At 37.1% G+C, this 25,954-nt stretch overlaps 1 protein-coding gene across 3 annotated transcripts in view; it reads left to right on the top strand.

The window, feature by feature from the left end:
• psd3l (pleckstrin and Sec7 domain containing 3, like) overlaps window positions 1-25,954 on the top strand; it is a 113,045-nt gene that overhangs the window by 5,606 nt on the left and 81,485 nt on the right. The window contains exons 2-4 of one of the 3 annotated variants that reach the window (XM_058788279.1): window positions 7,438-7,549; window positions 16,368-17,238; window positions 19,821-20,234. In XM_058788279.1, coding sequence (XP_058644262.1) covers window positions 7,438-7,549; window positions 16,368-17,238; window positions 19,821-20,234 — 1,397 coding nt within the window. Of the gene's footprint in view, window positions 1-7,437; window positions 7,550-16,367; window positions 17,239-17,407; window positions 17,426-19,820; window positions 20,235-24,268; window positions 24,466-25,954 lie in introns of those variants that run through there. The other 2 variants (XM_058788280.1, XM_058788281.1) reach the window with 2 other exon arrangements.

The raw sequence follows: 25,954 nt of genomic DNA, 5'->3' as shown, positions 1-25,954 counted from the left end.
CATCACATTGGCCCTTTGAGTGGCATGAAAAACAAATTTTGAATAAATTGAAGGAGCAAAGAAATGTCACTGTTCTAGAATGTTCCGGTAGGTTAGACTGAGTCTGCTTCATCAGTGCTGTTGCATTGTAGTGTGCAGCCTGATTTTTCTGTCCGTGTGTATTTGTGTGTGGAGAGCAATGCATGTGTGAGTCCGGCTGGACGATTAATCGAAAAGTAATCGAAACAGAAATTTAGAACCTCTAATGGATATAATTTTTCAATGTCGATTATTCCAGTTTTATAATACTTTTCCCTTGAAAACATACCACCGTATTAGGGCTGCACGATTATGACAAAAATCATAATTGTCGATTATTCCCTTGAAATTGTAATTGCGATTATTAATAACGATTATTTTGAACATATTTATGCCATTTTTTTAAGCTGCATGCCATATTTTTATAGAAAATATATATATAAAAAAGGCTGAAAACACTCTTCCTGATCTTTTATTGCTTTTCTATAGCACTGAGCCTCAAATGTCAACTATACATTGGTTTGGTTTCTTCTTTAAACAAAAAAAGGTAAAATTGTGCATGGTATAATAATGTTATACTAAAACTAAAATTAAAAAAAAAAGAAAAAAATGGTTTACTAAAGCTATATATTTAATTTACAATTAAACAGACGAAATTTCAAATTACAGTAACATTTTACCGTACAATTTATATTGTCAGGACTCCAGACTAACATTCGAGAGCAGTGACACCAGCACCTGATTTGGTATGAAACATGTAATAATAATATTACAAGTTTTGTCTCTTAGAAATGCAACAGAAATAGAACAGGAGCTTGAGTTGGGATGCAGATGTACATTTATTTTTATTAACAAAAACAGTACCATTGTGAAAACTGTAACAGTTTATACATTTGTAGGTCATAAGCAAAAGTACAGCACCTCAATACCATGGTAAGAAAGTAGCGTAACTATATGGTTTCATGGTATTTGCATTGAAAAACAGTAGCCTAAAGACATTCAGTCAATTACAAATCCACATCAACTGATAGAATAATTAACCAAATAATGTAATTATATTCCATTACTCCTTTAACATATTTAGTATATTAATAATATAATAATACACAATATGAATATCCTACTTTTCTGCCACCATACCATTGTTACTGTTAATGTTGCTACAGTAAAACTATGGTAAATGTGGGTGATTTGTGGATTGAAACATCTTCTAACTGGATCATGTTGCACTGTTTCTGCTGCTTTCTGCATCAGTGTTGATGAGAATAACATTGGCTTTAAACTAGTTTAAATGAAAGGGGTGATTTGTACTGGAGAACTCTGCTGCTTACTGGATTTCACAGCGTTGTTTAGCGCGTGATCGCGACTGGTCACTGTAATAAACGCATGCGCTCTAAGCTCGCGCTGCGCTGTTTTCTTTGAGGCGAGCAGATTAAAGGTTAGGTGTGGCGCGCAGTTCAAGCGAGTACCGCTATTTTATTCCGCTTTTGACACGTTTGGCGTTTAACATATCTATCATGCACAACAGAGTGACAACGACTATCAGTTAGACTAAATGTCTTTTATCCAGTGTGTTTGAGTTTGCTGCAAACACCTCTTAAGCACACAGAATAATGCAAGTGGGCATTTTTAATTGTTTATTCATTTTTGTAATCGCGGTTTTGAACGATTATGTAATCGTGGCATCCATAATCGTAATCGCGATTAGAAATTCTATTAATTGTGCAGCCCTACACCATATGTTTGTTTGGTGCGAGACGACCTTTGCAAGGTATTTATTTTCTACTTATTTTTTTTTAGGAAACTTGCTTTTTACATTAAAACTGAAAATTGATTTTTTTCGTAAGATGTTTTCATTTCAAGCAATGTGTGCTTTTTGTGTTTCCTTCATTTATTTTAAAATCACAAAGATAAGACATGCAAAAATCCATCTTGTCAATGAACAACAACAACAAATAATAATAACAATAAAATAATCCTTTAATAATCGTAATCGAGGTAAAATGTTCAATTAATCGAGATTTTGATTTGATGTCATATAGTTACTGGTATATGTGGTCAGGTTGTCCTGGGCTGAATGTAGGGCTGCAACGATTAGTCGACATTATCGACAACGTCGACAATAAAAAATTGTTGACAAATATTTTTGTTGTCGAGTAGTTGTTTGATCTCATATGACCTAATGCAAGAGCCTGCAATACTGCTGTTTGACCAGCGTGGCGCTGTAGCACAAGAGTGTAATTCAGCTCTCCTGGATGCAATTCAAGAGAAGACAGCGCTTCAGAGCAAACGCCGCAAATCCTGAAGCTGCAGAGCATCGTTTGGATGAATATGTAAATATATGCTGCGCGCTTTCCTCTCAATAATGAAATAAACACAACAAACACTGTTAAAGCAGCAGTTAAAAACGCATCTGATTACAGCGATGTGGATGTTTGCACGACCTCTGCAGTAAATGTCAGTCCAGTCATGTCACGTTTATTTATATAGTACTTTATGCAATAGATAGCCTTAAATCAAGCAGCTTTACAGCATTAAACATGACAAACCAGAGTCAGTGTCGATTTCAGTTAGAATTGCAACTTGATTTTCTGTTATAAATCAGCTCTCCAGTGTGGATCTAGCTAGTGATAAAAATATTTTTATTAGTGGGGGAAAAAAATATTATTTCATTGAAGTGATAGTTTGGTTTGCAAAGATCAAAGCTTGATTTAGCTCGGGACTGTTTTGATTATAACCCATAAGGTATTTTAAGAGAGATTATTTTGTGAATAAAATAGTTGATCCAAAAATAAAATTTCTTGTCACTTACCTTTATTTTGTTTCTTATACATATGACTTACAAAAGGAGATGTTAGGCAGAATGATGTAACATTCAGTTACTTTTTCATATAGCTAATTACATGGTGAAGGAGAGAGTTTCTCTGTCATCTGTTTTGTGTGCCAAATATATATTTGCTTAAATTAATTGTAATTACATAATATGACTTTCAAAAGCTGAAGTGACTACCGTTATATATTTGTTAGAATATGCATAACTCGACATTTTAACTACTTGCAAAAGCTGAATAATCAGTCAGTGTCTACCGATTAGCCAGTGAAATAATCGATAATTAGCCGATTAATCGTTCTAATAATCTAATAATTATCAAAATAATCTTTTGTTGCAGAACCAATGAATGAAACTAGCTGAATTCTTCATTTCATCAGAACTAGCTGAATGAAAAGCCAGGCATAACCCATTGACTGGAGTTGACTTTGCTGTCAGACATTTATTCATAAAACGCTCAAACCGGAGGATCATAGTCTCCTAAACAGTTTAATACAGCAATAATAAAGAGTACATGGTGAGTAATGTAACTGATTGAAAAACACAATTTGTGTTGGCTGACCAGTATATCACAGAAAAGCAACCCATTGATTGAATGGTCATACATGATGTGTGTGGTTGGGTTGGAGATGTTTGTTAAAAATTAAAAGCAGATAGAAATGATGAGAATGACATTAATTAATTTTGACGTCTTGTTGAAATGATCAAACATAAATGATTGAAATTTAAAGGGTTCAACAAACGTTTTGCACATCAAGAGTTTTATCTGATATAATCAAACAATGTATAGTAAAGCATATGAGTTGACTGTTCATTTATTATAAGGCCAAGTATCTGAACGTAGAGGGTTTACAGAGATAAAGTAAGTAGTGTGATCGCACGGTCATGTGACCTCTGCATGGCAACCACCCTTACAAACAAACACAAGTACTCATTTCTTTAGGGGAATTTTTGCTAATAATAAAACTGTGGGTAGTTCTACATGAAATGCTTTTGCTATTTTAATTTGTAAGGACTGTGACATGCTATATTCTATCTGAACATTTTTGTAATTCTTATTTATGTTTTCATGAGCTCATATTAATTTGAAACATATGGAACTGCATGGAATATTTGTAACACTTTATTATAAGGACCAATTCTCACTATTAACAAAGTGCTTATTAGCATGCCTATTATTAACACTGTTATAAAGTGCTTATAAATCATATATTCTGCATGACCATATTCTACATCCCTAATACCTAAACTTAACAACTACCTTACTTAACCATTAATAAGCAGATAATTATGAGTTTATTGAGACAAAAGTTGTAGTTAATGGTTTGATAATAGCAAGAATTGGACCTTAAAATAAAGTGTGACCAAAATTAATTTAACATACCTACTGACTATTGATAATTAAGAACTAAAGATGATTAAAGAAAGCTTTCAAGAAATTGTGAGCAGTTTCAGGACCTAAAATGTACACTTGACCTTAATTAATTAACAGTCAACATACACTTTACTAGATGATGTTTGACGTCAGATAAAACTCTTACTTTGATGGCTAAAGTCAAGTCACCATTATTTATATAGCGCTTTTTACAATGCAGATTGTGTCAAAGCAGCTTTACAGTATTCTAAAAAGGCTGAAGTTTTTGGTGATCACAACACTTATTTTAATTGTATTTTGATGGTAAATTCCTGTAGGATGCTGTACAATTTTAATGAAGTAGAAACATGAACCGTGTTCTGCTGTAGCTCTTAAACATGCTCAGAAATGGTGTGTTATTCCTCTGTTTTCTGAGAATAATTATTATGCTAGAAAACTGAAGATCACAGGCCGACATGCTGTCTGTGTGCCTTAAATACCATGTTTTACCCTGAGGGCAAACCTCGGACTGCTCACTGTACTGAAAAATCTGGATTGTCAGAATTGGTTCATCTTCATGGTTTTTCCAAGTTCAACTCCATTTTGTGAGCTTCTTGTCTTAAAGTAACCAGATCATTTTTTGGTGACCAGTTAGGCTCTGTAACTTCAGTGTTCCTCAAGTCTTTTATTTATTAAATGCATTTGTTTCATGTTTTTCTTCATATCCGTAAGTAGGTCTGTTCCAGGAATGCTAATGAGTGCTGTGGTTTATGGAGGAGCACACTGGATGTGGCAGGTGGATGACATAAGCGTCCTAAAATTCAACACATTGTTTTCTATGAAAGTATGCATAGTGACATCTCCATTTGGCATCCAAAATTAGTGCCAGCTATGACTTCTGGGGCTGCTCAAAATTCTTCCATGCTATTGCCTGCCAGTCACAGTAAGTTCATAGTTTCCTAAAACAAAGCCTTCAGAAATGGTTACCAAGGGACACACATAACAGAAGCACTGAAGATGCATTGAGTACACACAGTTTTTCAGTAACAAGTGTGTGTTTTGACAGCATGAGCAAAGCCTAGGCTACATACAGAGACGTTTCGTCATTTCAGTTTTGCACAGTTGCACCGTTTTACACCAACTGTGAAGCTCATCAACGTCACATTGTTCATATTTTAAAGAAGTGCAAAGACCTTTGTCAACCTTTTGTCTGCATTAAGTGCTCTGTGTGCAAAATCTGTGCCGTTTCCTTCACATTGTCATGATACAAACAATCAGTCAGTGTTACTGATACCATGAACCTTGTTACACAAAGCAGTTCTTGCAACATCTGAAGTGACTGAAAATAAAGGCTTGGTTTACAAAGTGAGTCAGATTCACAATAACTGCTCTGACTTTTGTCTGCTCTGCTTCTGCTCTGATTTGTTAGACTGATTAGAGTCATTTCGTCATGAATTTGCGTTGTGGATCAAATAGGAATTTTGATAGATATGTACTGTCATACATGTAGGTTTCATATGGTTAAAAATACATTCATTAAAATGTTAAGATATGTTAAAAAAAAATTATATAGTATTTAAAAAAGTTTTTTCCAGATATCCAAAAATGATTACTTATGAATATCAAGTTTTTTTGTGGAGTTGACATTTTGACATGACATTTTACCACCTGATTAACCTTGTCTCAATATGAACAGGTCAATTTTTCTTTGATTGGCTGTGCAGGGGTCTGCCCTATCATATCATTTCCTGTTTTATATTTTTGTTATTTAATTGTTTATCTGCATGTTGTTTGCAGTGGTTTGGACCTGAAGACATTTGGAGCAACTCAAAGCTGACAGCATTCCATTGCTGTGCCTAATAAGAATGCTGTCTGAGTAGCATCTCATGAGGTTTTGAGATACAGCCGTAACACAATAAAGTGAAAGCTCAGCTCATTCTACTGCTGGAACATTGCATTCATTATGCCCAAAACTGTTTGAATGGATTAACATTCATTTTTATAATCTTTTTTTTTTTTCATGACCATGAGTAGATAAGATTTTGTACTAACTTTGCATCCTGAAAGGCAGCGATATCTTTTAGTGTTTCTGTATCTCTGATCACAACTGACTGGAACAGATCTGCTCCAGTCCTCAGTTGAGATCTTGGACTTGTCAATAACAGGATTTCCTGGATGTCAGGAGCAATGTCAGCAATGGTTTGCCTTCATTAGCTCTGACTTAAACACGCTCAGCTCTGAAGCTGATGTTAGACTTTGAGCTTGTTTTATAGATGATGTCTGATAAAGATGTCTGATTCAGAGGGCTCTGTCCTTTCCACAGTCTCTGTTGTTGAACTCTGATCGTAACAAACAAGGGAAAAGAGGCATACCTAAAGACTCGGGTCAGATTTTCACTAAGGCCGACTTCTCTTGTGAAATTGAAAGCGGACACCGTTTCATTCTGCCCTGAGTTCAGTTCCAGTAATTCCACATGCTCGTCATGTGGCTAGAGTGCGGTCAATTACTTGTCAGCTACAAAAGACACTAGTATTAAAAAATGAGCCTGTTTCTGGAAACAGAAACATTCCTGAGCCGCCTGGAGCAAGTCATAGCGACCGGCCTCCTGCGGGAACTTCAGCATGATGGGCATGAATGCTAGATTCACACAGACAGCCTGACATTCATGCCTCTCGCTGGATTTAAAGGAACAGTTTACTCTGAAATTAAAATGATAATTTACTCAGTCAAAATGTCTCCAAACCTGTATAGCTAACTTTCTTCCGTGGAACTCAAAAGTAGATGTTTAGCACAGTGTTCACGTTGCTCTTTTCCATACAATAAAAGTTAATCTTGTCATGTTTTTCAAATCTTCTGAAGTCATATGATCTCTGTGTGAGAAGCACACTGAAATAAAACAGTTTGTTTGTGTTTCTAAACTTTTTGAAACCTGCTGCAATTTTATTGAATATTTTGAATATTTAACAGCAAAATAGACGTGAGAGCTGTGGAGGAGAGGAAAAGATTTTCTATAAATAATGACTTGTGAGGATATTGGGTCTGTTCTCTCACAAAGCTATTTTGTCATATTTTGTTTTGGACCTTGACAGCATCTGTCTTGTAAAACTGATTTGCTGAATTTGGTAGACTTTCTGTCTTCAGTCATAAAACTGCCATATGCACACTTTGCAAAAACTTTTAAAATGTTAAAATGATGTCAAATTAATGCATGTTTAACTCTGGTTTGTTCTTGCAGGGAGAAGCATTTGATCGGGTCAGCAGCTCCTCTGCACATGCACAGAGTGTTGCCAAAGCCAAGTACGAGTTTCTCTTTGGAAAGACAGAAGACACAAGCTCAGCGGATAGTGGTACTTTGTGTTCTTGCATACTTCTTGCATGCATGTAATTATTGTGTGTGTATATATATATATATATATATATACTGGTTTGCTAATAGTGAGAAAGTGTGACCATGTGTAGGGATATGTGACCCTGGACCACAAAAGCAGTCATAAGTAGCACGGGTATATTTGTAGCAATAGCCAACAATACATTGTATGGGTCAAAATGATCAATTTTTCTTTTATGCCAAAAATCATTAGGATATTAAATAAAGATCATGTTCCATGAAGATATTTTGTAAACTTCTTTCCGTAAATATATCAAAACTTCATTTTTGATTAGTAATATGCATTGCTAAGAACAAACCATACATTCATGGAAAGCTTATTTATTCTCAATTTTGAAAAATTGACACTTATGACTGGTTTTGTGATCCAGGGTCACATATATATATATATATATATATATATATATATATATATATACAGGTGCTGGTCATATAATTAGAATATCATCAAAAAGTTGATTTATTTCACTAATTCCATTCAAAAGTGAAACTTGTATATTATATTCATTCATTACACACAGACTGATATATTTCAAATGTTTATTTCTTTTAATTTTGATGATTATAACTGACAACTAAGGAAAATCCCAAATTCAGTATCTCAGAAAATTAGAATATTGTGAAAAGGTTCAATATTGAAGACACCTGGTGCCACACTCTAATCAGCTAATTAACTCAAAACACCTGCAAAGGCCTTTAAATGGTCTCTCAGTCTAGTTCTGTAGGCTACACAATCATGGGAAGACTGCTGACTTGACAGTTGTCCAAAAGACTACCATTGACACGTTGCACAAGGAGGGCAAGACACAAAAGGTCATTGCAAAGAGGCTGGCTGTTCACAGAGCTCTGTGTCCAAGCACATTAATAGAGAGGCGAAGGAAGGAAAAGATGTGGTAGAAAAAGTGTACAAGCAACAGGGATAACCGCACCCTGGAGAGGATTGTGAAACAAAACCCATTCAAAATGTGGGGAGATTCACAAAGAGTGGACTGCAGCTGGAGTCAGTGCTTCAAGAACCACTACGCACAGACGCATGCAAGACATGGGTTTCAGCTGTCGCATTCCTTGTGTCAAGCCACTCTTGAACAACAGACAGCGTCAGAAGCGTCTCGCCTGGGCTAAAGACAAAAAGGACTGGACTGCTGCTGAGTGGTCCAAAGTGATGTTCTCTGATGAAAGTAAATTTAGCATTTCCTTTGGAAATCAGGGTCCCAGAGTCTGGAGGAAGAGAGGAGAGGCACACAATCCACGTTGCTTGAGGTCCAGTGTAAAGTTTCCACAGTCAGTGATGGTTTGGGGTGCCATGTCATCTGCTGGTGTTGGTCCACTGTGTTTTCTGAGGTCCAAGGTCAACGCAGCCGTATACCAGGAAGTTTTAGAGCACTTCATGCTTCCTGCTGCTGACCAACTTTATGGAGATGCAGATTTCATTTTCCAACAGGACTTGGCACCTGCACACAGTGCCAAAGCAACCAGTATCTGGTTTATGGACCATGGTATTCCTGTTCTTAATTGGCCAGCAAACTCGCCTGACCTTAACCCCATAGAAAATCTATGGGGTGTTGTGAAGAGGAAGATGCGATATGCCAGACCCAACAATGCAGAAGAGCTGAAGGCCACTATCAGAGCAACCTGGGCTCTCATAACACCTGAGCAGTGCCACAGACTGATCGACTCCATGCCACGCCGCATTGCTGCAGTAATTCAGGCAAAAGGAGCCCCAACTAAGTATTGAGTGCTGTACATGCTCATACTTTTCAGTTGGCCAAGATTTCTAAAAATCCTTTCTTTGTATTGGTCTTAAGTAATATTCTAATTTTCTGAGATACTGAATTTGAGATTTTCCTTAGTTGTCAGTTATAATCATCAAAATTAAAAGAAATAAACATCTGAAATATATCAGTCTGTGTGTAATGAATGAATATAATATACAAGTTTCAGTTTTTGAATGGAATTAGTGAAATAAATCAACTTTTTGATGATATTCTAATTATATGACCAGCACCTGTATAAAGTAAATTGAAACTGCATGTTAGACATTTTCTCTGTCACTTCCGTGTGTGATGCTGTATTTTCGTCTGAATACAGGCTCAAATTAACATCCTACACTATTAAATGTGTAACATCCGGTTCTTCTGTGTGTAGTTCATTATCATTATCATTAAATAAACTGAAAAAAATTGGATTGTGGATTAAAGGAATAGTTCATAGTTCAGATGAAAATTTGCTGAAAAAGTGCTCACCCTCAGCTCACCCAAGATGTAGATGAATTTGTTTCTTCATCAGAACAGATTTGTTGAAATGCATCATTCCATGAGACAGTCAATGGATGCTCTGCAGTGAATGGGTGCCATCAGAATGAGAGTCCAAACAGCTGATAAAAACATCACAATAATCCACACCACTCCAGTCCATCAATTAGAGAAGACAAAAGCTGTGTGTTTGTAAGAAACAAATCAATCATTAAGACCCGGGGTGTCCAAACTACGGCCCGCTATCACTCCTGTTGCGGCCCGCGAGGGATTTTTAAAATGATACGAATCTGCAGACGTGGGCAAACTACGGGTATTTTCATCCAGCCAGTGAGACAGTTGGTCCAAAATAGCTAATTTGATGCAATATCAGCAAAATCCAATAGATACGCTGTAGCCTAGTGCGGTATATAACCCCTGATTTACACCGTCCCGCCGCTCCGACGCGACCACCGGAGCTGATCGTGTCCACTCCAGTCAATGCTTGTGCTTACACCAGCCACGCCGCGGCTCACTGCACCGCTTCACTAAAGATAGGCACCTAGTCTATTTTTGACAGATGCCGTGTTCAAGCCGCACAGCAAATGCAAAATAAAAAGTATTTTCTTATGTTGAAAAGATATGCTTTTTTCTTCTGTTTTCCACACACATTTTTATGAAAATGGATATAGTACTGTTTTTTTCTGGATTATAAATTGAGGGGTTTTTTTTCATCTGAAACATGCTGCGATTTCAAAGGCAACTTATATAAAGCAACCAAGGTCAAGAGCAAAGCGCGTACATTAGGATTGTGACGAGAAAAGGCAAGTGAGTTTGTTTTGAGTTTGTATTGTGCATTTTCCTGCAACCACGCTGCTAGTTTCAGTTTCGCTTTAAATATTTAGGCTGGGCGTTTATAATATATGTTAGAGTGAATGCCACTATAATTTGTATTTGTTTTTTACTTATATTTTTGTTCGTTTTTCTATTCTGAACACTGCTAAATTTACAGGGTTTTTGTGGAGTGTGGGGAATATACATGTTTCTAATGTTTGTAAACAGTTTGTTTATTGTAAATTATTTCTGAATAAAATTATAAAATGTATCTTATACGTCAATCGACTTGTTCACCAATGCAACTTATCACTGTGTCATAAAGTGCTCATAAAAAAAAAAAGGTAGAAATGGTACAAGAATATAACTGCCATGTAGGCCTATGTACAAATATACACACAGTACAGTAGTAAGTGAGAGTCAATTTACAATAAAACCCCCCCAAAAAAATCTAAGCTTCATTTGTCATAAACGTATTATGCGGCCCCTCACTTAATGTGGAAAACTTGATGTGGCCCTCAAGTCAAAAGGTTTGCCCACCCCTGATTAAGACATTTTACCTTTAAACTAATCACTGAAAAAAAAAGGTATTTATTTAATAGTGAGAATTGGTTCCCAATGTGACCAAATGTGCTTCATGTGATAACATCTAAATTGAATTTATTCAAATAAAAAATGTTATTTAAAGCTGTAGTCCGTAACGTTTTTTGGTTAAAATGATCTTAATTCAATTTTTGAGCAAGTACATAATCAGCCAGTGTTCAAAACTATCGCCTTACTTTAGCCCTATTCACAACGGTTATCTTATAATAATGTTTTCTAATTTGAGTGGTACTGGCAGGAATTCACGGGAAATTCGAGCATGGCACTGTGTCATTATGTCACGTCTGTAAATATAAAGAAGTTGTCCCGGCTGGTAGGCTATCGCATGTGAGGATCCTGCAGGTGGCGGATCGTTTATAGCCTTTTCTCACAGCAGCTGGAATAATTAAATTGATCATTTTGATGGCGGATTGTAATCCAGAAAGGATTATGTGTTTATGAAACATGTGACTGAAATTAGATTATATTCCAGTTTTAAATGTGCATCTGATTACAGATAGCCTACGTGGGATTACACAAGATTTGTATTTCAAAGAGAACCAGTTCTAAGGAAGGATAACTTGCTTTTTGGGTTAAAAGAATTCCTTTAAATGAAATTCGAATGGTATGACAATTAGAGCTTAGACTGTACAGAAATTGAAGTCTACATGCTAACATACACTACATACACGTATAGTCACGCAAAGCTGATGTTGTTAACATTATTAATTTGAGAACAAAGTATAACGATAATAATAATTTGCACGGTTTGATGTGATATAAGCTAAGCAATTGTTAGATTTAATCACCATTGGTAGCGCGATTTATTGTAATGCTTTTTTCCCCAGTTGGTCAGAACAAAAGTGGCAGACTTGTTACTTGTTCTGATGACAATATCTGGTGAAAATTCTTATTTGGGTCACATATTCCAAGATGTAGACTAGAATCTTTGATTCCTGAGTACAGAATCCACACCGGTGCGGTGACTGACAGGCACACATACTCTTAAAAACATTAGATTCATCCACGCTGGAGCCGTGCCGGAGCACAACCCACGCAAAGAAGATAATTCCGCAAATAACTGCAATTGCAGGTTTCAAACAGATATGGCGACAAAAAGGCAAAACTTACGGACTGCAGCTTTAAAGGGTTAGTTCACCCAAAAATGAAAATTAGCCCATGTTAAACTCACCCTCAAGGCATCTTAGATGTATATGACTTTCTTCTTTCAGACGAATCTAATGGGAGTTATATTAAAAATGATCCTTGCTCTTTCAAGCTTTAGAATGGGAGTAGGCGGGAGAAACAGCAAAACAAAACGGCAGTCACGAATTAGAAGCACAAAACGAGGATTTGTAAAGAAGAATGTCAGAGGATTTCGATATAATGGCTCATTAATGGTTGTTGATTTGTGCAGATTTCTCTCCTGATTCAGACCAGATGGCTTTTGACCCCTTAACTAAACTATAATGCAGCTAGCATCTAGTTTTGCGCAACATTCTAGTTCACAAAATCCGACAGTTTGTACACAAACCCTGCTTTGTTTCCGTAAAAACCAGAAACTAGCTTTTCTGAGAGGGTATTACAGTTCTGACTGGTAAAATCTAAATTAACTTCATAAATTAACTAAATCAGGTATAAATCAGGTAACAACTGCAGTGTAGCAAACATAAGGCAGGTGAAGACGTAAGAGAGGCAACAACCTTGAACTTTTGGAGTAAATATCTCAATTGTCATGAGTCACTCTCAAAGCGATTATTGTGGTAGTGATAATTATAGCAACATTTGAGCATCAGTTTAACCTGTTTGATGTCTGCTATTTTTGACCAAAGTCATGTTATTCAGCTGACGCATTATGCCCAACAATTTTAAGTAAACCACCCGCTGACTCATAAAGCTGCTGCTGGTAAACAGCATATTGTCTTTCAGTGTTGCCATGTCCACATTTTTATAAACGTCTTTGGGCTTATTGTTTCATAAATGTAGTTCATAAAAATGATCAATGTATTTGTTTTTTTTGTTTTTTAAAAAGGCAAGTGGCTTGTTTTTTTCAGATCCAGTTTTTCTAGTGAGATCTGGTCTCTATGGAGAGTAATGTATGGGATTTCCCCAAGTCCACAGGGCTGTTGGAAGAAACTTTAGTGGAGAGAGATCGTATCAAAATGTATGAGTCAGTGAAAATACGTACCTTTGTTTCTGTGATTTTCTAGCATCCAATGGCACCCATTCTCAAGCTACCATTTTCCAGAAAAGAGACGTCACTGCATTATCAACTAGTTGTTCAGTTTGGTTCTGTTCACAGATTGGACTGTCACTTTAATTGTTTGAGGAGTTGATTCACTTGTGGAATGTGAATATCACTGACATACAGGAATTGATTGGACTGTGTGTACAGTGTGTGATTAAACTCTCAGTAGAGGAGTGACAACCCTATTGAGCTGCTGTGTATGTGTTTTAACCACCAACATGAGCACAAAACACTCCTCCAAGATCTTAGTGTTTCCGTATTACTGGTGTGTCACGCTTCAGTGTCAACGGCCGTCATGATGAAACCTGTTTCAGAAGTGTGCATGAGTCACAAAGTTTACTGGCTCATGGTTTCCTTGTACTTCTACAAATGACACACATCCAAACCAACAGAAACCAACAGAGCACAGCAGTGACCTTACAACCCTGTTCATATTATACTATGCACTGGAGCAGAGGTTTTAAAACTGGGCTCTAGGGACCCCCGGGGGTCAAAAGGGTGCTGGTGGTATGTGTTAAATTTTAGATTTTACTAATTATTAGGGCTGTAAAATTTAACACGATAACATTTATTAAATATGTTTAATGCAGTAATTTTAGCACACTGCTTTACAATTAAATCTAAATTAAATTTTATATTTTTATATTACAATTTTCTGTCTGTCTGTCTGTCTGTTTGTCTGTCTGCCTGCCTGCCTGTCTGTCTGTCTGTCTATCTATCTATCTATCTATCTATCTATCTATCTATCTATCTATCTATCTATCTATCTATCTATCTATCTATCTGTCTGCCTGTCGGTCTGTCAGTCTGTCTGCCTGTATGGCTGTCTGGCTGCCTATCGGTCTGTCTGTCTATCTGCCTGTCTGTCTGTCTATCTTCCTGTCTGTCTATCTGCCTGTCTGTCCGTCTGTCTGTTTGCCTGTGTGTCTGCCTGTCGGTCTGTCTGTCTATCTGCCTGTCTGTCTGGCTGTTTATCTTCCTGTCTGTCTGCCTGTCTGTCTGTCTATCTGCCTGTCTGCCTGTCTGTCTGTCTATCTGCCTGTCTGCCTGTCTGCCTGACTGTCTGCCTATCTGCCTGTCTGCCTGTCTGTCTGTCTGTCTGTCTGTCTGCCTGTCTGCCTGACTGTCTGTCTATCTGCCTGTCTGCCTGACTGTCTGTCTATCTGCCTGTCTGCCTGTCTGCCTGACTGTCTGTCTAGCTGCCTGTCTGCCTGTCTGTCTGTCTGTCTGTCTATCTGCCTGTCTGCCTGACTGTCTGCCTGTCTGTCTGGCTGTTTATTTTCCTGTCTGTCTGCCTGTCTGTCTGTCTATCTGCCTGTCTGCCTGTCTGTCTGTCTATCTGCCTGTCTGCCTGACTGTCTGTCTATCTGCCTGTCTGCCTGTCTGTCTGTCTATCTGCCTGTCTGCCTGACTGTCTGCCTGTCTGTCTGGCTGTTTATTTTCCTGTCTGTCTGCCTGTCTGTCTGTCTATCTGCCTGTCTGCCTGTCTGTCTGTCTATCTGCCTGTCTGCCTGACTGTCTGTCTATCTGCCTGTCTGCCTGACTGTCTGCCTGTCTGTCTGGCTGTTTATTTTCCTGTCTGTCTGCCTGTGTGTATGTCTGTCTGTCCTCTAATAGCATTGCAGAAATTATACAGAGTTGAGTTTGTGTAGAAAAACACATTTGCAAATCTCAGTATAGTTTTAGTAAATTAGTTTGATTTTGTGAAACTCCTTAAATTCATTGGTGGATCTAATTTTATTTATTTGTGGATTAATTGTATTTGTGAATCTGTTTATTCATGAGTATTTAATAACCCCAAACCTCTAGCATCATGACATTTTGCACATGATTTTTGCTTCTATATATATATATTTTAACTAACACAAATTTTAGATGTATTTAACTTGTGTCTTGTGTATTTTAACTTATGTATTCTTCATTCTGTACACTAGGTCTATCATTTCAAACCTAACAAACTTCTATTTGTCAATTGTTTTGCTTTGATATTTTCTGTCAATTGACATGAAGGCAGTGTTTGGCTGAAGTGTCTAATCTTTATCTCACTTACTCTACTGTATAGTAAGTGCAGTGGGATGCAGCCTGATGTTTTTGTTCAAATTTAGTTTACAGTACATTTTCAACCATTGTCAAATGCTGCCACCCAGTGAAGAGAGTTTGAACAGTTCTGAACAAATATGACTAATCTGCTTAATGCTTAATGTTTAATGTTTTACAGACCCTTACATTTCATGATTACCATTAAGCACTTTCATTTCAGCTGGTGTATTAAAAATTAAATTCACACATACTTGAGGAGCAAGTTTTTAATTTCGTTTTTATATTTGTGAAAGAGCATTAAGTAAAATTAAAAAAAGGTTCAGGATTATATAATTGTCCTGATATCATGATGAAGAAAAATTGTCCTTAAATTACTGGAAAGAAAAACTTTATGTTGTTTGTCATAATCTTTCATTCTTAGTTCTTTGGGAAAAACTGCTCATTAATGTATGAAAAACTTTTTTTCCTGCTAAATCAAAATCACATGGTGCAACCAAAATGCAGAAATATGCACAAAAAAAAAAACAAAACAAAAAAAACATAAAAGGACATGATATCATGACCGAGTCTCTCAATATATCAAATAAGTTGACCTTTTTATGACAAGGAAAAGTTAGTTCAGGTTGTAAAATATCATGTCGCCTAAACACATACAGATGTGTCCACTTGATGATGCGTTTCATTTCCCTAAAAAGTTTATTTTTGTTTTGTATAAGTGAAATGCTGCTTTGGAAGTTTCTCTTTTTCTTGTTTTATTTGAGGCAGACAGTCTTGCTCCACTTGACTTTCTTTGAGTTAACACTTAATGATGTCTAATCTTAATTTTTTGGTTTGTCAAACAGTCGTCCCTCTGACCCAAGAGAAACAGGAAAGCGGCTCAGGTCTTGACTCGGCTCTTGATGACGATGACATTGATGAGACGTCCCTCTTCCAGGAGATCGATAGGGAGCTGTCGAACCTGTTGAGCGGCCTGACCGCTCGGAGTCAGCATGCTGCGTCCGGACAGGACTCGATGTCAGGAGACGCCGCCACTGCCTCACCCATGATCCCCTGCAACGGGCAAGACGAAACCCCACCGTCTCAGCTGGATATGGCCAAGCAAGGCCTGGACATTCAGAACGGCCAGTCTGAGTTAGCAGGAGACTCCCTGCTGTTTGACTCGTGGTGCGAGGCACTCATAAAGGACCCCAGCTCAGTTATGGCAGCCGCAAACGAGCTGAGCTGCTTCAGCTCTGGGCCCAGTCGAGACCCCAGGAATGCACCAGCCTGCCAAAATAAACCTGACACCAGCCCGACTCCAGCTGCATCACATGGGGAGCAGCCCTCAGAGGTGCCCTCCCAAGAAAGCGCTGGAAAGGAGATGGAGGGCAAGAGGGCCGGGTCACCCTCGCCCAGTAGGACAGACGACGACCCCTCGGCAGAACTGGCAGACGAATCTCTAGAGGAATCCAGTAAAATTCTGGCCGAGATCCCGGGCATCTTTAGCGGCTTTCTGGAGGGGGGCAAACTGCGGGACAAGCCGCCGAAGAAACTGCGGTTTGTGGAGAGCAGGGCGGAAAGCCTCGTGAATGGAGAGATGCAGAACGGAAGGCACCAGAGCTGCAGTGTGAAAGAGGAAGTGACACCGGACACGCAGCATACAGAAGCCACAGGAGTGCCACAGGGGCGTGTGCTGAGACCCGATCACAAACCAGCAGAGAACGGCTCAGACAGGTACAGTACCTCTGCATTGCAGTCCTCACTTGCCAAAAGCCTGTTAGATAGTAGAGAGAGACCGCTATTTGGCATGAGCAAGCTATTTTATGTGATACTTTTGTACTTTTAAAGAATTTCTAAAACATAGTACCCACCAGTGGGATTAAATTGGTGTTCGTTCAACAGGAAACAACGGTGTTCACAGGTAAATTAATTCCTTATATTTTTATAATCACTATTATTAATAATTATTAATATTATTAACAACGAGTAATTGCTTTGTTTTCACAAATATTTTTATGTAACTATTTATATAATTATTTTATTATTAAAATGTTTTAATACAATTTTAACGGTGCATATGTATTTAAATTTTTTTTAAAAAATGGTTATGATGTGGAAAAATCCAAAATAAAACAATTAAAAAGTCATTTTGCTTATTAGTTATCAAACACTTTAACATTAAAATAATCAGTATTGTGTTTCTTATCTCTGTTTAATAGCAATTATAGTTATTGTTATACATTTGGTAAAGATTTTGGATTTAACATTTTTAAATGTTCTAACACTAGCTCTGCATTGTTACTTAGACAACATTTTAAATCTTATAAGTGACTGATTTAAACAATACGTGCATGTTTGATGTTTTTTTTGTATTACATTAAAATATTAATATATTTATAATATGCATTTTTTCTTGATATGTTTGCCATCTTGGAATAATTATACCTGACTGACTGTTGCATTGCATTTTAGTACTGCCAGAATATAGAAGGCAGAATAATGCATCACTTTAGATTAGGGCACACTGTTCACTATTAACTAGTTGCTTTACTTATAAAGCACATATTAATGTCTTATTCTGCATGACCATATTTTAGATCCCTTAACCTACCCAAAAGAAAACTACCACAACAACTACTTTAGCAGTAATTTGGAGTTTACTGAGAATAAACTCTTGCATATGTGTTCCCTAATCTAAAGTGTTACCAGCATAATTTATGAATAGCTCTTATGTTAGGGGCACACCTATGATGCCTATGTAGGCAACTCAGTAACGTGAGTAAAAGCTGTCTAGAATGAGAGATATACACAGCTGCACCTTATGCAATGCAAAGTTCAAGCGAGCTGTTCATCTAGTTACTTTTTATATTCAGTTCTCTATGCATCTGATTATCGGTTTCACTTCCTTTATCTTTTCTGCCTGGTCTTCATAAGAAATTATCAAGCAAAATATAGAGGAAGCGTTGTGTTCACTCTGAGTTGCTAAGCGGAACGAGGCTTGTGGTTTTATAATGGAATTGAGTTTTTTTTCCCCAACTTCCTGTGGATGACTCTCATGAATTTGTCCAGAACATATCGGGTCATAAATAATGTTTTACGTTTATTTTATTTTGATAATCATTTATTTCATAATAATTCATAATAATATTATTCATAGTAATTAATTGTTCATTACAGAAGAAAATTTGGTCACACTTTATTTTAAGGTCCAATTCTCACAAATAACAAACCATTAACTATGGCTTTTGCCTCAATAACTCCTAATTTGCTGCTTATTAATAGTTAGTAAAGGTAGTTGTTAAGTTTAGGGAATGGGTAGGATTAGCGATGTAGAATATGCTCATGCAGAATATGTGCTTTATAAATACTAATAAACAGCCAGTATGGTAATAACAGCCAGGCATGCTAATAAGCAGTTAATAGTGAGAATTGGACCCTATACTAAAGTGCTACCACAAATTTCATTACACCAAGCCAAAAATTGTAGTAATACAATCAATCAATCAATCAAAGTACTTAGATAAGATCTATGTCATTACATTATTTGATTTAACAATCTGTAATTATGCTCATTTAAAAAAAGAAATACTGTATCGCAGTAATAAAAATCGGGATAAGAATAACTTCATGAAGTCTGAATGCATTATGGAAGCAATAGTTTGAGAGCAAATGTGCTTAATTCATAAATGAATGGTCCTAAGACGGCGTTATTGTTTTTTTCTTTTCATTTTCAGGTGAAATATGACCCAGACTGATTTTGTGAGATTCAATCTTATGGCCTAAGTTATCAAATGAACATATGTGACCCTGGAGCACAAAAGCAGTCACAAGTAGCACGGGGTATATTTGTAGCAATAGCCAACAATACATTGTATGGGTCAAAATTATATTTTTCTTTTATGCCAAAAATCATTAGGATATTAAGTAAAGATCATGTTCCATGAAGATATTTTGTAAATTTCCTACCATATATATATCAGAACTTAACTTTTAATTAGTAATATGCATTGTTAAGAATTTCATTTGGAAAACTTTAAAGGTGATTTTCTCAATATTTATTTTTTTTGCTCCCTCAGATTCCAGATTTTAGTTGTATCTTGTCCAAATATTGTCCGACCCTAACAAACCATACATTAACGGAAAGCTTATTTATTCATCTTTCAGATGGTGTATACATGTCAATTTAAATGACTGGTTTTGTGGTCCAGGGTCACATATGTTGTCTTTGGAAAAGGACTTTAAAATAGGCGTAAGACAGAATGTCCTGAAGTCAGCTTCTGTTGAGTGAGATGTGTTTGTCTTTGTGCCTGCTCCAGGTGTTCTGAAGGTAAATCTGCTGCAGGTAAGAGTGACGCCACAGATGTCTTCAGCTGCCAGTTTGAGAGCATCCTGGAGTCGGAGCGTCTGCGAGGGACTCTCTACAGTAGCATGGACTCGCTGGACGAGCTGTCCAACCCTGCACCTGAACCCAGCTCTCACAGCACTCCAGGAGCCTCGTTTGCCTTCGACATTCCCCTCACTCCCATGATCCAGCAGCGACTCAAGGACAGAAGTCTGTTCCTGAGCTCAGACGCTGAGGTGTTGAGCGTCGCCGCCACGAAGGAGAGCGGCCGGGCAGCTCTGGAGGTGACCTCTTCTTTTCTCTCCGCGGGCTGCGAGGACGCAGGAGCAGCTCTAGCAAACGGTTTAAACGACAGAGACCCTAGAGACTGGCTGCAGGGCTGTTTAAGGTAAGACCACACAGTTCACCGTATGCTGAAAGAACGGCTGACAACTCTTTGACTTTGTTGTGGCTGCGAATATTGCATGCAGTGTTGCACGAATTGTAAATGTGTAGCATTCTTAGCACTGAGCACTGTTTCGTTATGCTGAAGAGCTTGTGTACAGGAGAAATCATGGAGGCTTGAGTTGATTATGTGGCGCCCTCTGCTGAAAAGTCTTTTCCATTGCATGCACTTTTTCAGACCAGGGTTATAAGAGTTAACAGTCACACTTTATTTTAAGATCCAATTCTCGCCATTAACAAGCCATTAATTACGACTTTTGCCACAGTAAACTCCTGATTTGCTGCTTATTAATAAGTTAGTAAGGTAGTTAAGTTTAGGTATTGGGTAGGATTAGGGATGTAGAATATGCTCATGCAGAATATGTGCTTATAAGCACTAATAAACAGCCAATATGTTAATAATAGGCATGCTAATAAGCAACTAGTTGATAGTGAGAATTGGTCCCTATACTAAAGTGTTACCGAGTTAACTAAACCTAACTAAACTTTTATTACATGAAATAAACATAAACTTAGATAAAATTATGTACTAACTACAAATAAAAGTGAAATAAAATAACTATATAAATGATAAAAACTATATTGAAAACTGATTATCTAGTATCTCAATGATACAAAAACAACATAGCGACATCTATCACCTAGAATATAAATTATGCTTTTTTATTTTTTATTTTATGTTATAATTAGTTTTTTTTAAGTTTCTGTTAGTCACTCTGGTCAACACTCCAGTATAGTAGATGCTAGAAGGTAATGCACCTTAACGTTGGATGCCACCCGCCATAAAACAAGAAGAAGAAGAAGTCATCTATCACCTTTGCACTCGCGTCTTGCACAAGAGAGCATGTTTAGAAAGCCATGTAAAATTAAAATTAATATTTAGAAAGCCACGTAAAATATGGAAAGCCATGTGGTTTTTTCCCATCCCACTGCATCTCATGTTTTTAAATGAAAAAGGACTCTTTGTGATTGGTTTTTGGGCCTTTGTATTAAACTATGCATACACACATGATGCTATTTTGTATCTAATTGTTTAAGCAACTATTATATACAGTTTATAAACATTAATTTAAACATTATACACGTTTTTCAAAGATAGTCATGTTATTTTATTGTTTTGAATAAACGTGCATTAGTAATATTTTGCTCGATGCGCCCTCTTGTGGCCTCAGGAGAGAAGCCAAAAGCTTTTTTCCCCCCTAACTGAAATTATGCCTTTTGAATTCAAATATAATTCGAATATTGATAATATTTAAGTACAACATTCAAATTTAGTTTTTCAGTCATTTTGACAGCCGTAGAGTGCTAGAGACCTTTAGAAAGCATTAGCAGAGCTCAACTTTATGCAGATGAGCAGAGAGTGAGACCTGTTCTGATCATCTGAGTTTGTCGAATTACGTTCAGTTTTCACATTCACTGCGGACAGAATCACTGTCGCTAGAATCTGGTCATGTTGGTTAGCATTAACTACATGCTGTTAATGATTGTAAAGCAGCATCTCAGCTTGGTGCATCAGTACAGAATATGGTGTGTGTTCATTTTACATTAGCGTCCAACAGGGCTCATCCAATCCCAATTTCACACTCAGGGCTAAATATTTACTTATATCAGTTAAAAATGACATTATTTGACTCTGATTATACTTAAATTTAATATCAACAGATATGTTTCTTGATCCTTTCTTCATTATTTATTCTGGTGATTATTTTTGCAACTATTCCTCAAATTACTTTTTAATTCCAATTTTTTAAATCAACTGTAATAATAATTTGTCATATTAACTGGAACAGAGAGCAGTAGATCTAGTTAATGCAGTACAATGAAACTCTTTGTAATTTTGCTGATGTTGATACTTTAATATTGATTTGATTGTTCACAGTTTCGGGACACTTTTCCTTTTATACCTGATTATGCTTCCTCTGTGGGCATTTAAACACTGCAAAGTTTTGACGTGACAAACACATTGAAATACAGCAGTAAACTCACAAATCATGGTGATGTTTTGATGTCTTGTGGATGTAAACAAGAAATGTGGATCCCTGTGATTTAACCTGTTTAACAAATTAGCAACGAGAGATGTATTTATTATTATTATAGCTGGTTGTTTTTTTAAGAAGGCTTCTCAAGCTCTTAAATGCGAGGATGATGCTTATTTCTGGTAATTGCAACTTTTTATTTCTCAATTTGGATTTCTGAGAAAAAAGGTCTTGGTTGCGAGATGGGAAAAAACCCCCTGAAAATCACAATTACTTTTTAAATATTTTTTTCTGTGGTGGAAATAAGCTTATATGAAGGACCCCCTTCATAAATTATAGGGTAGCTATATACAGTAAAAGTTTGGGGTCAATAAGATTTTTATATGTTTTCGAAAAAAAGTCTCTTGTACTCACAACAGCTGCATTTATCTGCAAAAATACAGTAAAACAGTAATATTGTGAAATATTACTGCAATTTAAACATTTTATGTGAATCTTCAGTGTCACACGATCCTTCATAAATCATTCTAATATGTTGATTTGATGGTCAAGAAACATTTCTTATAATTATCAGTGTTGAAACAGTTGTGCTGCTTAATATTTTTGTGGAAACCGTGATACACTGAATTAAGTATTCTTTGATCAACAGAAGGTTGAAAACTTTTCACATACTTTCAAATGTGTGTATTTTTTAATGCATCGATATAATAAAAATCGGAGGGATAATGTACAATCAGCCTGTAATTATACCGCAAAATAAACATGCAAATCGTAGGAACCTAGTTTGAAAACTTTATGCTGTTAAGATGTTACTTTTAAGCATCTAACTACCCTGAGACTGCAGGGCTGATGGGAGAAATGACGGTGCATAGAGAAAAACTGGTGTCACAGTGAGTCAAGCGAATGAGTCAAGACACGAAGCCCTGTTATGTCATTTTCTAGAAGATAGTTTCCAAAAGAGAGTGACGTCACGCTGTACTAGTTCTGTGAACACTATGTGGGTTTGAAGTGGATTCAGTTTCTTATGGGTTTAGAGTGAATTTTTTGTACAACATGGTTGTGATTCCTGTAAATAACTGATCTTTGTGTACAAAAGAAGACGAAACACTCACAAGACAGATCAGCAGAGTTTAAACCGCACAGAATTGAAGGAGCTCTTGTGTTTTATGGATGAGTGAATGCTTATGAAGCACTTTATTAAACCTGCTGCTGACTGCATTCATTCGACCTCTCGTGTGCGTAATTTGAGGAACCAGTGGATGTAATATGTGACCCAGGCCCACAAAACCAGTCATAAGGGTCAGTTTTTCGAAATTGAGATGTATACAACATCTAAAATCTGAATAAATAAGCTTTCCATTGATGTATGGTTTGTTAGGATCGGACAATATTTGGCTGAGATACAACTATTTGAAAATCTGGAATGGTGCAAAAAAAAAGGGTGCAAAAAAAATCAAAATATTGAGAAAATCCCCTTTAAAGCTGTCCTAATGAAGTTCCAAACAATGAATATTACTAATCAAAAATTTAATTTTGATATATATATGGAACATGATCTTTATTTAATATCCTAATGATTTTTGGCATAAAAGAACAATCGATCATTTTGACCCATGCAATGTATTTTTGGTTTTTGCTACAAATATACCTGTGCTGCTTATGACTGCTTTTGTGGTGCAGGGTCACATATAATTTGTAAAGCACATTGAGTCTAACATGCACCTGGAGAAACGCAGTCTATCACAGCATAACAACAGCGATCAGTAAACATGCATCCTCACCCGCACACTCGTCAGAAATCACGCTACATTTCCTCATCATCAGACCCGTCAGCCCTGCTGTTATTTATAGCTCCAGCGCAGCATCAAACCGCAGGCTGCAGCCTCGTGCCCCAGAGCATGATGGATGTAAATAAAGCACATCGCTCCATTCACACACACGCGTGTGTTCGGCCCAGCCCCCCTCCATCTGGCTGGCCCGCAGATGGAGTGAGACGCCGGAGCTGTGGAGATGAGACTCGCTACAGTAATGAATAAGCACAAACAGAGCACCGTGTCCTAGCATGCAGGTCAGAGCCGAGCATCTGGCCAGACGGTAGGACACATCACGCGCCGCCGACCGACCGACTCACATGGGCTCCATAGTGTCCGGCTGCTTTTCCCAGCCGGGCCTGTCCGACGGCGAGCAAGCATCCATCCAGTAAGTCTTGACCTTCGGCTTGCATGACACGCTTCTCAGACGCAGCTGCTCCGGTGTGTGTGTGTGTGTGTGTGTGTGTGACTGCAGTGACGTCTCCGCAGCAGCTCTGTCCGCGGTGTGAATGTCCTCTACAGCTGAAAGGTTGAAGCTTTCCTGTCGTTGTGTGATTCTCCCCTCCCTCTTCAGTGGGCTGATCCTCAAGCACATCATAAATGATGAGAACTGTAAACATTAGAATGAATATGAAGTTACCTGCATTGTAATATCATTACTCATCTACTGCAGTCAAGATCATTAAAACCCCTACATTTGTACCCTGTTCATTTATTGTTGTGTAAGAACTAAAGAATGATTCTGTTTTGAGTGCAAATGCAGGCTATTTAATTATATGTGAACCTGGAGCACAAAAGCAGTCATAAGTAGCACGGGGTATATTTGTAGCAATAGCCAACAATACATTGTATGGGTCAAAATGATACATTTTTCTTTTATGCCAAAAATCATTAGTATATTAAGTAAAGATCATATTCCATGAAGATATTTTGTAAATTTCCTACCGTAAATATATCAAAACTTAATTTTTGATTAGTAATATGCATTGCTAAGCACTTTTACTAAGCACTTTTCTCAATATTTTGATTTTTGATTTGATTCCCTCAGATTCCAGATCTTCAGATAGTTGTATCTCGGCCAAATATTGTCCGATCCTAACAAACCATACATCAATGGAAAGCTTATTTATATAAATCTCAATTTCCAAAAAATTTCCAAATTCTAGTGATTTCAATAGGACTCGCCATGATTAAAAATTTCACATAAGGGCTGTTGATTGCATCGGGTTCAAGTTGTTCACAAGAATTCGGTGAAATTTTGCTGGCAAAAAAGTCAGTACTGTATCTATGAAGCACAGCTCACGCAGATCAAAACAAGCAGCCTTCTGTTGGTCAATGTCGAAAATGTGTGTTAAAACTAAACCCATTGCAAAACTGTGGGTGGAAATTTCCCATTATGCAAAATCGTATTGAAATGATATTTCCCCTTGTGAAAAATTGTCGAACAATGGTAAATGTGAACGCAACTTAAAGGATTCGTTCTAAACTACGTCCTAATATCCTTCGAGATTTTTGAGCAGTTTTAAACTGTCAGGTAAGGCTTTGTCAAATTATTCAAGCATGTCTTGATAAACTTTCCCTTTCTAGTTTTCTAATGATGTCATTATTGCAGGCAGCTCCGTCATTAATGTGATGTTGTCTGTGACAGACTCTGTGTCTAGTCTCCCGTCAGGATTTTATAGATTGCAGTATTTCGCTGAGAGCTCTAAATGCACATACATGCCGTTAATGTCAGTAAGTATTTACTCTGCATAAGTAATGGTGTGTTTGTGAAATGGGGCTGTTTGGGAGGAAATGAATTGCTTTTCTAAATCATCATGCTATTTATATTCATCAGCGCGTGTCCTCTGAGCATAAGTGTTGTTCTCAGTAGTGCT

Source organism: Onychostoma macrolepis, chromosome 10, assembly GCF_012432095.1.
Source record: "Onychostoma macrolepis isolate SWU-2019 chromosome 10, ASM1243209v1, whole genome shotgun sequence".
Taxonomy (NCBI): Eukaryota; Metazoa; Chordata; class Actinopteri; order Cypriniformes; family Cyprinidae; genus Onychostoma; species Onychostoma macrolepis.
This window is presented reverse-complemented; position numbering and strand designations above follow the sequence as displayed.